The sequence below is a fragment of the Lissotriton vulgaris genome, chromosome 2_1, assembly GCF_964263255.1.
Source record: "Lissotriton vulgaris chromosome 2_1, aLisVul1.2, whole genome shotgun sequence".
Classification (NCBI taxonomy): Eukaryota; Metazoa; Chordata; class Amphibia; order Caudata; family Salamandridae; genus Lissotriton; species Lissotriton vulgaris.
Genome location: NC_141687.1, coordinates 939,431,572 through 939,449,499, shown reverse-complemented (window position 1 = coordinate 939,449,499; position 17,928 = coordinate 939,431,572). Strand labels below are relative to the sequence as shown.

The 17,928-nt window shown below is 45.7% G+C and overlaps 1 protein-coding gene across 1 annotated transcript; it reads right to left on the bottom strand.

Annotated features, from left to right (window-relative positions):
• Nucleotides 1-15,460: 15,460 nt before the first annotated feature.
• Nucleotides 15,461-17,500, bottom strand: LOC147731432 (uncharacterized). Its single transcript, XM_086958742.1, has one exon. It carries the CDS (start codon nt 17,272-17,274, stop codon nt 15,586-15,588), a length of 1,689 nt encoding a protein of 562 aa, XP_086814868.1. The 5' UTR covers nt 17,275-17,500; the 3' UTR covers nt 15,461-15,585.
• Between the last annotated feature and the right edge of the window lie 428 nt (nt 17,501-17,928).

Sequence of the window (17,928 nt, the reverse complement as noted above, 5' to 3'; positions counted from 1 at the left end):
ATCCAGAGAAAAAAGTTTTTAAACCCACTGGTAAGTTGTCATGAAAGATAAAAATAGTCTCCAATCAACAAATTGGACTTTATTAATGTTGTTGGATAACTATGGTAAAAAATAATGGATGGGTATGCTCTAGGGACTGAGTTAGGGGTCCTCAGCATATCACTTTAATGAGATACGTCGACATGTTTCAGCTCACTGGGCCCGTAGGTCTATGGAGCCTTCATCAGGACATGAAAACACACACAAGATAAAGATAGAAATTGAAATACTTTCACTATTTGTGAAGTGGTTGGGTAACTAAAAAATTGATAGTCTTACCCACTGTGGTTCAGCATTCACCACCTAAGGACGAAAAACGGGTCAGTACCTGGCTTTATTTTTAGTGGTCGAAGCATACTTCATTTCTATGCTTGTTGGGTGTATTAAATTTACACATATACTACTTTACAGTACATTTGGTGAAAACTATCTATAGAGACACTCATGGCGAATTAGACAGGGAGGAACAATTAGTGAGAGAGCGGTCACAATTATTAATTCAATTCAGGTAGCATTAAATAGCTAGTCAGATAAACCTTTACATTGTTAGATAATTACATATATGTATATGCGAAATGGAGCATCTCTTCATAAAATCTCTGCGTGATATTAGATCGAGTAACAAAAGGATAACATTGATTCATACCTCTATTTAGGGTGAGTATGTTGTGAACCTGGGGACGGTGGAAGTTAAAACAGCGCGTGTGACAAGTTTTGAGTAGTGAAACCCAGGAAGTAGAAAATAGAGGTACCTCGTGTGAGGTCTTACCTAGAACTTGTTTGAATTATACTCCCTCAGAGGGATTGGACAATTAGTCCCAGGCTGTGGGGGTACCAAGAATTGTTCAAGTTTAGAAGAAGTTTTAAAAAAGTTACCCGTGTATGCATAGAATTACCGTAGAGTTCAGCTCTCACCCGCGTGGGAAACTGATTCAGCGTCTTGTGCTGGCGCTGCCCTCTGGACGCCGGAATCACGTTTCCGGCTTGGTTTTGAAAGGTAATGTGTAGTCGTTATAGAAAGAGGACTTACCATGATACGTGTAGCTCGTAATCGTGTCGAAATGCATTGAACACTGTTTGTGAAACTGGTAGATGTTTTATGTTGACAGTATATTATCATTTGGTTTTGACCAGATTTGTTATTAAATTACTTCGTACACATCAAAGTCTATGTTGCGAGCAGTACGGTTTCAACGAACAAAATGGTGCCATGAAATATCATCATTCAGTCCATGTTTATTAGTCTTGAGTCGGTCTACCCAACGCTGTTCTCTCTCGTAAAGCACTTTCTCTACATTATGGGTGCTCTCTGGTAGTTTCTCAATGACGGTCCATTTTAGTTCCTCAATACTGTGTTTTTGTTCCACAAAGTGTGAACAGAGTTTTGTTGTGTTTTTTTGGAGACGGATATTACTCTTATGTTCACCTATCCTGAGTTTCACCTTCCTGCATGTCATCCCGATGTACTTTTTGTCGCAAGGACAGGTGACCATGTAAATCACATGCGATGAATTGCAATTACTGTGTTGTTTTTGTATCCATTTTAGTGTCGGAGTTAAATGTAACACCTTTGTACTGGTCGTGGATTTGCAGGCCAGGCATGACCCGCAATGATAGTGTCCTGTCACTGGCGCCATATGTACATCTCTTATTGGTTTTTCCAGGGTCAGTTGTCTCGGACGAGTGTGGACAAAAAAATCACGAAGATTTTTCGTTCGTTTATTGGCAAAGCGTGGTTTTGGCCAGTCATTTTTGCCTGTATTGAGGATGTGCCAGTTTTTTTTTATTAGCTTATTTACTTGGTAAGTCACTGGACAGAAAGTTGTAACTCAGGTCATCAGATCTTCTGTTGGTGCCTTTTCATAGCTGGATAAGAGGTTTTCTCTCGGTTGGTTCATAGCCCTCTTACGGCATTTCGATACAGTTGATGGTTTGTATTCTCTTTTTAGTAGTCTTTCGCTGAGTTCTTTAGATTGTTCTGGTAATCGGCCGTCTGGCTACAATTCCTTTTGAGACGTAAAAACTGGCTGTATGGCAAGTTATCTCTTAAAGGTTGGGGGTGGTAGCTCTTGTAGGATAACAAGCTATTCGTAGCAGTTGGTTTTCTGAAGGTTTTTGTCTCAATGGTGTTCTCCTTTATGTAGATGGTTAAATCCAAAAAGTCGATACTATTTGTATCAGCGGTGTGGGTAAAGCGTAGCCAGCGATCTCGTGTGTTCAGCCATTCCATGAATTGGTTCAGATCTTGATCGTTGCGCCAAATCAGTAAAACATCATCAATATAACATTTCCAGTAAAGTATACTGGAAACGAATGGATTGTCCATTGTCAGAACGTTTTTAGTCTCAAAATTGCTCACATAGAGTCCTGCCACCGATGGGGCAAAAGCACTCCTCATTGAAGTGCCATGGCTCTGTTAGAACAATAGGCCATCATATTCAAAATAGTTCTCAGTTAACGCCAGCCGGCAACATTCCAAGACGAAATGTCTTGGGGTGTGAAAATTCCAGTCTTCCATGAAGAGAACGTCTTCAAGCATTTCTAGAGTCTCTTTTGGAGGAAGGCTTGTATATAGGGATTCAACACCCAGACCCACTAGTAGTATTGTTTTATTTTTCAATTGATTTAAAAGAGCCCTGGTGTCCTTTAGGTATGCTGGAGTCTTTTGCACCAAAGGTTGAAAAAATTGGTCCGCAAATTTAGATAGTGGTTCCAATATTGAGCTCAAGGATAGGTGAACATAAGAGTAATACCCGTCTCCAAAAAAACACAACGAAACTCTGTTCACACTTTGTGGAACAAAAACACAGTATTGAGGAACTAAAATGGACCGTCATTGAGAGACTACCCGAGAGCACCCCCAATGTAGAGAAAGTGCTTTACGAGAGAGAACAGCGTTGGGTAGACCGACTCAAGACTAATAAACATGGACTGAATGATGATATTTCATGGCACCATTTTGTTCGTTGAAACCGTACTGCTCGCAACATAGACTTTGATGTGTACGAAGTAATTTAATAACAAATCTGGTAAAAACCAAATGATAATATACTGTCAACATAAAACATCTACCAGTTTCACAAACAGTGTTCAATATATTTCGACACGATTGCGAGCTATACGTATCATGGTAAGTCCTCCCTGTCTAATTCGCCATGAGTGTCTCTGTAGATAGTTTTCACCAAATGTACTGTAAAGTAGTATATGTGTAAATTTAATACACCCAACAAGCATAGAAATGAAGTATGCTTCGACCACTAAAAATAAAGCCAGGTACTGACCCGTTTTTCGTCCTTAGGTGGTGAATGCTGAACCACAGTGGGTATGACTATCAATTTTTTAGTTACCCAACCACTTCACAAATAGTGAAAGTATTTCAATTTCAATTTCTATTTTTATCTTGTGTGTGTTTTCATGTCCTGACGAAGGCTCCATAGACCTACGGGCCCAGTGAGCTGAAACATGTCGACGTATCTCATTAAAGTGATATGCTGAGGACCCCTAACTCAGTCCCTAGAGCATACCCATCCAATATTTTTTACCATAGTTATCCAACGACATTAATAAAGTCCAATTTGTTGATTGGAGACTATTTTTATCTTTCATGACAACTTACCAGTGGGTTTAAAAACTTTTTTCTCTGGATACTGCCACGATACACCAGAGATTGCCTCGGGCGAGGCTGGCAAAAGCACGAGTTGTCTAACCCTATGACTACTGCCACAACGCTAGTGTGGGGCGGAGAACAAGGTAAACCGCTATTTCGAAAAAAACGGCGTTTATGAGGGTTTTACAATATATATCTCCTGGCAAAGTGGTTACAAGTGTCCTATCCTTTTTGATTAACTTGGTCACTTACAGATGGCCAGGGCCAAATAACAGACGTACCATGTTGAAAATTCCATACATGTATCTTATTAGTGAAAGGTTCATCTTCTTAAGTATTCCTGGGAAGAGGCGCAGGCATCGCCTGGTCAATAGAATGCGTAGTAGAACAAGGTAAGGCAAGCATTGTTAGAGGGGCTCTCTCCTGTTTGCAGACAGATCCTACTAGGGAAAGAGCGGAGACAGCCCCCAGGATGTGCACTGGGGCAGATGAGGCAGAATGCCCTAAGCAGCAGGGCTGCTAATGCAACAGAGTGGTTTTGGCCAGTCCTTTCTGTATTTTGCAGGATATGTGTTTCCATGATCATGCCCAGAGGAGAGAGTGCTACCATATGCTGGTATGAACCTACATGAATGCAGTCAGTTCCCCAAGGCAATATGGAATCAAGTCTTTATACCTAGTGATATGTGAGGCGCCTATTCACACAGCACATGGACTCTCAAGCATGTCACCTGTGACATCTACCGCTTTGCCTTCAACATTTTGTTCAGTCTCATGTCTATTGGTTATGTATTTTTTCTAGTATGCTTTTAACTGACTTTTGTTATATTGAAAAACAACTATAAGAAAAGAAAAGAAAACAGAAGAGAAAAACACAAAAAGAATATAAAATATGTAAATCTTAAAAGAATTGATAAATATATATAATATATACCAATAAAATCAAATGAGAATATTTCATTGTTTGAGATTATCTATATATAGTTGGACTTTCCATTCTCAATCTCATATGTAGGCTACATCAACCATGATCTCCATATAAACATATTTTAATTATGTCACTTGGCTATAGACCTTCCTTAACTCAGCATGTCACCCGTAGCCCCTTTCACACTACAAAAAGTCCATGTGTCATAGCTTGCAAGTGGGCGTGCCAGAAAACAAAGAGCAGTGGCAAAACATCACAGCTCTCCATGAGAGGGCTTCTGTCTCTCCAGAAGAATGTTAGGTTGTGTGAAACAGTCAACCTCAAAAGGTGGCTAAACGGAGAACTATGGCATTGTGGACAGGCCTGAGGGGGTATATCTTAGAGATTTAAGTCCAGGCCAAAAAGAACTGGGGACGACGCACATATCAGCCTTGTCACTACACCATTCACCCCCTAGTGGCACCTTTCAACATTTCTTAGGAAAACTATCAGCCATGCAATCTCAGGGGGTTCCAATGCATGGGTCAAATGGGCAGGCTGGCCAAAGAACACGTACTGGGTCCACAACACAGTCGACAATGCCAAGGCTCCCCTCACAGACTCGGGATGCGCCACACCTATGGCAGTGTGCCAGTCCCCGCCGGAGGGGGCAGGTCTGGTGAAGGCAGTGAGTGACGCTGTTGGCACCAGCCCTTACACGCCAAGCGATTGGCCTCCCCAGCTTGGTGACCCGGAAGTGCCTCAAACACTTCCTGGGCAGGGGGAGCTGGTTTGCGCAGGATCCCTCCCCTTTAACGACTTACTCAAGAAACCCAAGGCAGACCCCAAGGACCTCCGGCCCATCTCCCTGCTCCCGTTCCCGGCGAAGGTCGTCGAGAAGACCTGCCACCTCGAGGAGAACAGAATCCTGGACCCGTCCCCTTCCAGGTTCTGCAGAAACCACAGCACCAAAACCGCCCTCATCGCCGCCACCGATGATATCAGGACCCTGCTAGACAATGGAGAAACCCCAGCCCTCATCCTCCTGGACCTGTCAGCTGCCTTCGACACAGGCTGTCACCGTACACTACGAGTACGCCTCCACGACGCTGTGTTCCAAAAGAACACACTGGACTGGACCACCTCCTTCCTCTCTGGCAGAACACAGAGCGTCCGCCTCCCCCCCTTTCGCTCCGAAGCCACCAAGATCATCTGCGGCGTACCCCAGGACTCACCTCTCAGCCCCACACGGTTTAGGGTCTACATGGCACCGCTCGCCCACGTCACCCGACAGCACGACCTCAACATCATCTCTTACGCCGATGACACCCAGCTGATCCTCACCCAGGACCCCCACACCGCCAAAACCAACCTCCATGAAGGAACGAAGGCCGTTGCTGAATGGATGAGGAAAAGCCGACTAAAGCTGAACTCAGACAAGACAGAGGTCCTCATCCTTGGATCTACCCCCTCGGCCTGGGACGATTCCTGGTGGCTGACCGCACTGGGAACAGCTCCAACACCCACCCACCGACCACGCAAGCAACATAGGGGTCATCCTCGACTCCACCCTCTCCATGACTAAGCAGATCAGCGCCGTCTCTTCCTCCTGTTTCAACACCCTCCGCATGCTCAGCAAGATCTACAAGTGGATCCCCACCGAAACAAGAAGAATGGTCATCCAGGCCCTTGTCAGCAGCAGGCTGGACTACGGAAACGCCCTCTATGCAGGAGCCTCGGCCAAACTCCTGAAACGGCTTCAACGCATCCAAAACGCATCTGCACGCCTGAGCCTCGACATCCCCTGCCACAGCCACATCACACCCCACCTGAGACCTGCACTGACTCCCCGTCAACAAAAGGATAACCTTCAAGCTCCTCACCCACGCACACAAGGCACTCCACAACACTGGACCAGCATATCTCAACAGGCGACTTAGCTTCTACACCCCCACCTGCCAACTCCGCTCTGCAGACCTCGCCCTCGCCACAGTCCCCCACATCCGAAGATATGATATGATATAAAGGATTTTGTAGCGCGCTCTGTTACTAAAATAGTATCCTGGTGCGGAAGTTGAGGTCAGATTCCGAGGGAAAAAAATGGGAATTAGCAAAATTAGAGGGTGATGTTGAACAGATGGGTTTTCAGCCCTTTCTTGAAGGCCGTAATGTTAGGAGCAACTCTAAGATGGAAAGGGAGAGCATTCCAGGCCCTAGAGGCCCTGACCAAGATGGACTGGCCACCTAATCGGGAGAGCCTAAATCTGGGGACCGTCAATTGGCACTGATTGGCCGAACTGAGACATCTGTTAGGGATGTACAGGGCAAACCTTTTTCTCAGATAGACAGGACCGATCAGATGGACCGCGCGGAAGGCCAGAACAAGAGTTTTAAACATAATCCGGTGGGCAACCGGAAGCCAGTGGAGGGTCTTGAGACAGGAGCGGACACTAGAACTGATGGGGAGATTGAACAGAAGCCTGGCGGACGCATTTTGGTTGACCTGGAGACGTTAGATCAGGAAGGCTGGGAGACCAAAAAACAGACCGTTGGCGTAGTCGAGCCTAGAAAGAATTAGGGCGCGCAGCACCGTCTCCTTAGCCTCTCTCGGAAGAAGGGGAAAAAACCTGCGGAGGGCCTTGAGAGTGGCAAAGCAAACCCCCGTAAGTTTTTTAATATGGTCTTCAAACTTAAGGTCATTCCCAAACCACACTCCAAGGTTTTTTGCTGGGGCATCGATGGATTTTGGGCAGGGCAGGTCGCGAGGCCATAAGAGATCATCACTAAAATTGTCAGGGAAGGAGCCGTAGAAGATCACCTCAGACTTGTCCTCATTGCACTTGAGCTGAGCAATCGCTAACCAACGGAAGACGTATGAGAGGCAGAGTTGGACCGCCGACGTATCCAAATTGTCCTTTGGCCAGGTGAACAAAAGTTGGGTATCGTCGGCGTACGCCATGATTTTGGCTCCCAGTTGTTCCGCCAGATAATTCAAAGGGGTCAGGTAAATATTAAAAAGCAGGGGGCTAAGAGTAGACCCCTGGGGGACTCCTGTAGAAAGTTTCTTGGGGAGGGAGGCAAAAGGAGGCATCCAGACCTGTTGAGTCCTATTGTCCAGGAAGGACGTCAGCCAGTCTAGTGTGGGGCCAGTGATACCGACGGCCGCCAGTCTAGTGAGGAGTAATGTATGGGGCACCGTGTCGAAGGCGGCAGAGAGATCCAATAAAATCAGAGCTGCTCTGCCACCTCCATCGAGGCACTCCCGAATAGCCTCCGACACTTCGACAAGACCCGTTTCGGTACTGTAGGCGGCCCGAAATCCTCATTAAGCAGGATGTAATGCTTGGAAAGTTTCAATAAAATTGTCCAGTTGTTTAAAAGCAATCTTCTCGCAGACCTTTGCTAAGGCAGGCAGCAAAGAAATAGGGCGGTAGTTAGAGAGTACAGCTGGATCAAGCCCAGTATTTTTTAAAAGCGGTAGCAGTTTGGCTTGCTTCCAGCAGAGCGGGACAGTAGCAGAGGAAAAAGAGAGATTGACAATCTGGGTAATCTCATTGCTTACTGTTTCAGCTATCTCACCCAGTACCCTGGCAGGGCAAGGATCGGAGGGAGACCCTGATTTCAAGGCTGCAAGGACTGTAGTAATGTCGGACACAGTCGGGGGAGAGAAGAAAGCGAACTGCTCCGTTGACGTCGGCATAGCAGTGGAGGGGGGTTCTGGGGGAGACTGAAAACCAGCACAGACAGTCTGAAGGTCTTCTTGGATTTTAGCAATTTTGTCTGTAAAAAAACAAGAGAGCTCTTCACACCACTGCTCGGAGAGGGGCAGTATAGGCTGTGCGGCACATGGTGATAGGAAGCTTTTTACAATGGAAAATATTTCCTTACTATTATTGTTAGCTTTCATGATTCGCCCTGCATAATAGCTGCTTTTAGCAGATTTGATGGCAGCATAGTAGTTTTTTTGCGCCGCACGCAGGTCACTTTTAGCCTTAGGTTGGTAGGTTTGTCTCCACACCCGTTCGAGTTTCTTGCAACCCAGTTTTAATTCCCGAAGGGTGTGGGTAAACCAAGGTTTGGAAGGGGTAGATTGCATCCTTTATTGATGGATGCGGCAGATCCAAGTTCTACCCAGGTGTTAAAAGAGCTGACCACTGCTTCAGTCTCCGAAGGTAGTGTCGGACGGGTTTGAGACAGGGAATCAGCCAGAGTGACTAAGTTGATCCTCTGTGAGTGGGCAAGTGAGGTGCTGATCTCTTTTTCAGCATTCGCAGACCAGGAAAACCTGATCAACTTATGATCAGACCATGTCAAACTTTCAGGGCAGGTCATATCAATGTCAAAGTTAGAACAGACTAAATCTAGTAGATGGCCTCCATCATGGGTTCGGAGGGCAACCAGTTGTTTGAGATGGGCCATAGAGAGGGCTTCTCCAAGGCGGGTGGCCTCAATGGCGTCTGAGACGTCAACATGTATGTTAAAATCTCCGAGAAGAAGATACCTGGAGTATCTCAGAGCACACGGAGTAATGACCTCCTCTAGGGCTCCCACAAAGTTCCCAGCATACCCCGGTGGTCGGTAGACCAGTGAGCCTCCGAGAGTGAAGTGGGAGTTGAGCGCTAGCGAAAAGTGGAGCACCTCAGCGTCCTCCAGCACGCCCCGGGGCTCACAGGCACAGACCCACTGATCCCTATAGATCACAGCAACACCCCCCCCCCCCCTGCCAAGCAGGCGGTCTGCCCTCGTGATTTTAAAGCCTTGGGGAATAGCTAACTCCACCACCGGGGCACACAAGGTGTTTAACCAGGTCTCTGTGATGAATAAAAGATCAAGCTGCTTCTCCGCCAAAAGTTCGAATATGTCGGCAGCATGCTTGACCATAGACCTGGCGTTGATTAAGCCCGCTCTGATCAGCAGGGGGTCGGTATTGTGTGGAACCTGGCAGCTTAGAGTGGGGTGGAAGCAGAAGTTACAGGCAGAGCACTCACGGGATGCACTGTCAGCCACCTCCCATGGGTTCTCTCTCCCACAGGGCATGATATTGCAGGCAATGAGGTCATCGCGTGAGTACGTTAAAGTGGAGCGATGTAGTTTTCTGTGAGGACGGGCAGGGGGACTGGCACTGAGCACCTCCGGAGCACGGACGGGCACAGACGGGCCCTCCTTTGGCGCTCCTTCGGCGCGCATACGGCGCGCCCGCTACGCATGGCCGCTGCACGTCCTAAAGTGCATCGCTATTTATGCCCCAAGCCCCTCCCATGCCTGTAGCTGAGTAGCAAGGTATCATAATGAGCAAGGTCTTGGGTCTGACGTAGGTGGATGGGGACGGTGTTCCAGGTCTTGGCAGCGAGGTGGGACGAAGATCTGCCTCCGGAGGTCACTCTAATAGTTATCGCAGTACTGTATGTAGTCACAATATAATCTCCCCAAGGAAATCTGCACGGATTTCTTAAAGATATCCCTAATTACCATCACGCATTTGAGATGGGGTTACGTGAGGGAGAAGGCACCCCTTCCCATTGTATCACTTTTCTTTTATTCTATTGTCACATCATAAAGTATTACTCATTATGATACCTTGCTACTCAGCCACAGGCATGTAGCTTCAAAGCACTGGAATTAAATGCCACTGTTATTAGGTCAACCATGCTAATTATTGTATCGACCTCGAAAGGATGGAACACTGAGTGTGAATGCAAAGATCAGAAACTGCAGTTTACAGAGTGAATGCCGATCCATGAAGGAGGCGTGTAAGGTACGTAGATATTTAATACAATGTTCTTATGATATAGACATTGTTCGTACACGTGGAGCATGCAGTAGGCGTAATATTGATAGAGGGACTGAGCTCACAGATTTTGCCTCCATTATTCCGCTCAAAAATAGGCCTTTTCATCAATACTCTATCGACTTACAAAGTTTATCTGCTGGTCACTCTTTACTAGGCAAGTCCACATTAAAGGCTGTCCTTTGGACACTGCTAAGTCATAATCCCATGTCAAATCAAAAACTGGCCAAGCCCAAAGTTACATAATATAGTGTCAAATCGAGATATTGGTAAACAAGGGCAAGCTTGCACAGCCATGAAGTGAGTCACTTCACACTAGCGTTTTTTTTCACCCCAAATCTGCCAAGGTAGTTTTTGTAGATTATAATAAATCTGTCTTCCACACAGACTGCACACTGCACCTTACTTTTCGTCCTGAAATAAGACACAGCGCTTGATGGCATAAAAATGCAATCTTTGTCTTTCCGATTAACTGGGTTCCAACATGTCCTTGACCACCAAAATAACTTTCTGGATACTGAATGCATCCGCTTTCTTGCCAACATTTCAAGGCCTATGTGACCATGTTGGCACACTTCATCCGGAGTGAAGAGATTTATCTGCTTGAACTCCAGAAAGGTGTCAGAGATCGGCAAACAATGGTGGATTACGTATTGGCCACTGGATGGAAACCAGTCACTTATGTTTGAGTATTTCCAAAATGGAGGTCTTCTTTGTGGGGCCTAGATACATGCTCCCTGCGCCTTTCATGAAAACCAGGGTCTCGTCCCTGGTTTCTGAACATCACATCTGCAACCTTGGATGTAGACCTGTCCTTCATTCTGCTAGTAAACAAGGCTTCGAAGCGAAACATGCATGTTGGATGTGGGGGCAACATGTGTGTCATCCTCCTCTTGCAATTAACACCCAAAGGCTTGTGCTAGCACCAAGTAACCATCAAGACGTTTTTTTACTACTGCAACTGCATTTGCAGTTGGCTGCCTGCCGACGCATTAAACAAGAGGACAATTTTGTTGGCTGCAGTAACATTCCCTACAGCTCTGAGACAGAGGAAGGCTACAGCCACAAGGACTACTTGACCTCCATGTGGCCTGTAATCATGTCTCTAGCCTTATCCTTATTCTAAGAGATCTGATCCAGACCATGAGAACGCCCCAATGGCTGCCGGTCAAAGATATATTTATTTCAAGATCCAGACCCATAAAGCGTCATAGGACTGAGTGCATACTGAAGGCACAAGAGTGCTCCCACTACCGTCTCAGGGTTGACAAACCAAAATCTGCTGGACGTCTGTAGGCCAAAATGCATGGTTTTGGAGGCAGATGGATAGCGTTCAATGGCCCTTCCCTTACAATAGTCAGTAACTGCATTTCTGCCTCGAAAACTATCGTCTGAAGATCAAAGGAGTCCATCTGCTCCTCTTATCCTTTGTCTACCAATCATACATTTATGAGCCCTTGCGTCACTTTTGTGCCGAAGGTGCGTCACTTTTTGTGACGCACCAGCTGTGTCAAAAATGCGCCTCGTTGCGCCATATTTACAAAGTGACACATCTAGGTAGATGCGTTACTTTGTAAACCCCTGCGCTACATTATACCTGCGCCAGGTATAATGTTTGCAGGGGGGTTTCCCACGCAAGAAAGGGTCGTAGAAGTGATGCAGTGAAATCTACCAGATTTCACTGTGCCACTTCTAGGGCGCAAGTGCGTCAAAACCTTATGCCTGCCTCACAGCAGGCATAAGACTGACACAAACCCTTTCACATGGGCTTGCCCCATGTGAAAGCACACATTGCTGGAGTTGCGTCACTTTTGTGACACACTCCAGCAATGCGTCACTTTTGGGCCATACAGATACGTCAGAAATACCGACGTATCTGTAACTCCTCGCGACATGATGCATCATACAGTAAATATGACGCATCAATCAGGTCGCAAGGAGGGCGCACTTAGAAGTGAAGCGTCGCTGCTTTCACGCAGCGATGAATCACTTATCATAAATGAGGCCCTCAGACTTCGAAAAGAGCGCATTTTCTGTTCCACCTCCATGCTGCTCCCTTCCCATACTCAATAATCAGAAGCAGTCATCTGACTGATTGACAACATAAAAAAAACTCCAATATATGGCGGTTATGTGTCTTGTTCATTTTTATAGCGCCCGCATAAACGACCCCATTTCAAGGTCCTCACACCCCTTCGAAGCATCAGAGCTGTTTCTTTAATTGATGAGATCTTCAAGAAGTTGAAGGCCTCTCTCTTCTAACCGGTGATAATGCGCTTCAAAAATACACATTACAATCGAGAGGTCTAACCTGTTTCAAGCGTTTCCAATTCTGAAACATAAGGAAAGAACATAGACGCAAATACATGGATTCGCCGATAACAGCACCATTTGGTGACGTGGAGGAATACACGCCAGGGTTTTGACTCTGTCTCGTAGATCTACAGCCGACAATATAACCTCTGGGCCACATCAAAAGGGAAAAAAGGCACAGCTTGGCATAAATACCTGGTTCCACGCGCTGCTGCACCCAATGAGGAAGGGGTAACTTTCGCTGCCAGTTTTACGGCATTGTTCTGCGCGCGACACGATCATAATCTCCGCGGCAGTAAAGAAAAAAAAAGTTGCGGCTAAATCACAGTGGGGTTTATGAGATTCTCTCGTAAATAAGAGCTGTCTGCCAAAGGGAAGGGTGGTTTATAGCACCCCACCCCCTTACCCAAGAGAGTTCACTTCCCCTCCCTCGGATTCCCTCTAAAATATCACCTAACTTCATAATGATGAAAGCACTACAGTTTAATTTATTGCTTCAGCGCACACACCGGGAATAACCTGTGCGAAGGGGGCTGATAGGCGCATAATGGAGCAATGCAATCTTCTGGCGCGGGCCGCGCGAGGCGCCCGCCAGGGAGCTGCTCGCTAATACTGATGTGTGTCAGCTCTCTGATCCGGCGTCGCCAGCCATATAATGCAATTAGTGTAGTGTTATTATGATATTAATAGTGTGGCTGCGTGTGCGCGTGCCAGCTTGCCAGACTGCCACGCTGAATGAAAAGAGCAGCCGTGGAGTGCCCGCCTTTAAAGCTCACAGGAAGGACGCCAGTACGGGTCCACCTCACGCGCTCACAGGCACATTCACCTCCCTGCACAAAAGCAACCCCTTGTGCACAGGGACACGCAGTTAGTGACCATGCAGCGCCACAATACGAGGCGTTAAAGTTTATAGAACATGTTGTTAAATTGGGCCTTGGTGCCAAGCGCTTAGAGTTAAAGATTCCGACGAGGTTTAAATTGCCTGGCTGAAACTAATCCAGGGGCGTTCCGCGTGAGCGCTCAGTGCCAGTGGTTGGGAGACAAGAGAGTGATAGGGATTGCTCTGCTTTTGTGAAAGACAGATAACATTACACGCAAAAGGACCATCTCACTCGCCGACCTTCTCAGACCTGCCAACTCACGCGTGCCATCATGTGACTCACGACAAACTCCCTTCACAGCCCCCCCCCCCCAGAAAAACAATAACGTTTTTATTATTTAGCTGCATTCCTCTTTTATGTTAAAGTTGCACTACCAATTATTTATACAAAAAGTACCTGTCAATATCTGAAATCCTGGCCTCTTTCGATGTCGTCAGGCTCAGGCAAAGATATTCTGTACACTGTTGTGCTATTTATTGGGATTCAGGATACTAACGCCTACAAAGGGAAATGGAGGATACATTATAGCACTATTTGCTAAATACAATGTGAGACTTGTTGAGGGTAGGAAAAATAATTGTATCCTACCTCTCTTGGAAAGGATACTGGAAGGGCGAGATTTTGATCGATACCTTATCACTATTGATCTAAAACCCCGGTCTGGTCGACTGAACCTTTATTGCCTGTCATTGAGGGAAGAAAGTGCATCTCTTACCAAGTTAGTTCACCCAATAAAGGACTCCACCCAAAGGATCACAAACAACTTCTATCTTTCAAAGATTTATTATAAAGTCAATATAAGTTGAAGATACAGGCATCTCAGAATGAGATTCACAAGATAAACAGGCCCAACTACATACATGTGCTCTCTGAAAGCCCTCAGACGAGCAACGGAAACTACAAGAACCAATTCTAAAAACAAGAGGGCTATGAGCATAGACACGTATTGTGATCTATCAGTCATTTACAGCCGGAGGGAAAATACAGGTTAGGCTGTCCCTACCCTGCTCTAGATGGTATCCCTACTTAACAGGTCTCAACCTATCAAAAGGTGTCAGCAGTGAATGACCCCCAAGGGAAGTCACCCACTCTCAAGCTCTTGGTGAAAACCTATAGTTCTCCAGTCCTGACCCCTCTCTGCCTACCCATCCGCTCTCTAAAGGGTCCTCAGGCATCTGCTCTAACTCCACCCAGGGGTGCTGTCCCTAATACAAAGAACACAACAACATTTGGGACGCCCCTCGTGAGACGCCCCTCACGTGGTGTAGCTTCTGGCTTTTTCCATGATGAGGCTTCGTGGTTAGAGTCGACCTTGCTTCTCAGACTCTTCTCCGGCCCGCTGATACCCCTTAATACATTCCGGAACCCTCCTCCATGTCTGGTCCGTCTCTAGAACAAACTTCTATTCATTCTATTATAATTGGATCCCCCCTTTTCTCTTGCAGACAGACATCGGCAGCCAAAACCCCAATTCTCATAGACTTCCAACTAAGTTTGCAACATTCCTCGGCCCAGACCAGTATGTGTAAATCACTGTTTAAACAATTCAGGCCTACAGCATTTCTCATAATGATTATAGTATTCAACTTCTTCTTTAATTAATAGCATGTTAGTACTCCTAGTCTATTATTCGGTAAACACATCTATAAATCATGGCCTATTAACGTTATTACTAAAACATTAGTGCAATCCATGTCGTGAAATGAACCACCTTCCCCCTCCCTTCTAGCTCTGGCCCTGAGGCCTACCACGTTCTACGTTTAACCGTATGCCATCTTACATTTTAGCAGCTACACGACATGGATTCAGGAACAATCACGTCTAATAAAATCATATAGTTTCACATATTTCTGCATTAGCTCCACTTCTACTTAAATCTCTACATTAACTACACATTTCAGAATATAGATGTAGGTACTATCAGCACTCATGGCATTTCTCTTCATGACTTGTGCTTACTACGTGTAAGTGTGGTGTATTTCTACATTTAGGTCAGTTTGCGCTCTCTCAGTTCCCCCCTTTGATGACCTCTCGGGGTCATCATTAACATTTAAACTGCAGTGATTGCTAGCATAACTCGTTTCTGCGTCTCCAGAGCCCTCAGACTCCTGTACTGACTATCTTGTATGGCAGCCAATCTCTGCAGCTGTTCTCTCTGGGCTCTCTCTGACCTTTTTGCTCGGTACCATTTGAATACCCTCACCAATCCCCATAACACGATCCCACAGATCAATATTATGATGATAGGTTTTAGGATAGACCACACAAAGCTTTTGCCTAAGGTGGTGAGCCAACTTCCAGCTTCACTCATTCCATGGCCCACCTTTTCCCAGACATTTTCTCTACTCAGGTCTTCGATCTCCAAGTGAATATTAGTTATGTTCCTAATAACTTTCTCAAGGGGCTTCGAATTGTCTGGAATGTAAGTACAACATTCTTGGACTTTCAAAGCCTTACAGACTCCGCCCTCTTTTGCTAATAGAACATCTAATGCAAGACGGTTCTGGAGAACCATAGCCCTTATCGATTGCATCTCTCCTTCTACCAGCATTAAGGACTGGGCAGTGCTGGCAGACAACCTGTCTACGACTGTTGCTAGTCGTCTAATTTTTACATCATTAAGGATTAATCCCAAAATAGGGAACACAGCTCCAAAGACATCTCCAACCATTTCTACATCTCCTACATCTCTCCTTCCTCTCGATGATGCCTTGCCCTCGATGATCTCTAAGTCTTGGGCATGATATATTTTGGGGAAGATAATTGCCAAATAACATGAGCCATACCAATTGTCAGGCAGCCTCACGTAGGCATTTCTTCCACATACAAAATATACATTTGGAATCACTTGCATTCCCTTCAGGAAGTCCTTGGTATAGTACTCTAAATTGAAAGCATGTTCACAGCTAACTTCTCCCACGTATACATTTTCATAATACGTTTTGGCTCTGTGAAGACATAACTTTCCTCTCTGCGTTTTATCCAAAGCTATTGGACCACTACTACCCTTTCTCTTGTGTGCCTTCTCTTCTTCGGTCCAATCTGTTTTCCATTGTCCTGATTTTTTCAAAATCTTTTGTCTCCTATTTCGATCATCCACCTGCCCTATGAACTTCTTCTCGACTTCTGACACCTTGCATGTCAGATTATTTCTACGGGCATGTGAAGTATCTAAGGTAATCCAAGGAATGAAAAACTTTGCCAACCTGTCTTCACTCTTCCAGTAGTCCCATTTATTCATTTGTTTATAATTTGGGACTTCTGGTAACACTGCATCATAATTGGAGAAATAGTATTCAAAACTATCTCTCCCATAAAATATACTAAGCAACAAGCTACATGTAATGCCATATGTCAGCGGGAGGTGATGATATCGAATGCCTTCATCTACAGACGCCGGCAACTGCATGCAAACATAGCAGTCCTTAACCTCCATGGCATCCACGTATTCATATAGAAGTTTAGCATAAGCGTTTGACCTAAAGTCACCTTGGGACTCATCTACATGTAACCTGCGGGCTTCTGCAGCTAATAACGCTTTTTCTCGAGTGTTTTCCCTTTTCTCCCCAGCAACGGTGGGGGTAAGCGTCTCTACAGATTTCACATCGGTTACTTTTGCCTCCTCATCACGTCCCTCTACATAGGAAACAGTTACCACTAAAGCTATTAATATTATCACTCCTACTATTAGTGTGCCTATTATACATTTAGCTCTGCGGTTCTGGGTGCCGGCTTCCATTTCGTCAGACAGTATGGCTCTCTTGTAACCCAGCACAAAGTTCTTTTCTTTTCGTTCCTTTACAGTCTCTTTTACTCTTCTTGCCTTTAGAACCACACAACTGGAAGCTGACAACCTTCTTCGCAAAAGTCCTTTAACAGTTCAATATAGACAACCCTAGCCCTTCTCCATCAACTCAGGGAAAGTCCCTAAGATTCTCTGCTTCCTGGGCGCTAGGTAATCTTCTTTTCTTCTCGCTTATTTACAAAGTCTTTTAAGCATCCACTATCAGGCGTTCGCCTGCAGCTTCAATAACAAAGTTCAATATTTCCAAACGAAGATTGTGCTCTTCATGGGCTGTTATTTTTGTACCAAAATCGGGGAATTGCAATTCTGTGAGAAACATGTGCTTTAACTTGCTGAGGCGGGGAGGACGGGGGAGCATGAATGTCAGTGACCCTTCTTGTTCGACTCCGGGTACTAACAGTCTTATTTCCACTGTGACGATGGGCTCAGAACTGGACACTACCACCGCTCGGATCCTCCCTGTCTCTGGTTTCGAAGACATTTGTCGCCAGATATGTCCACTCAGGGGTGGAGTATCTTCTGTTAGGCACACGCACTCTTCTTGACCTCCTCAAGTCCGGTGCTTCAGCGCCCTGAGAACCTTCTTCT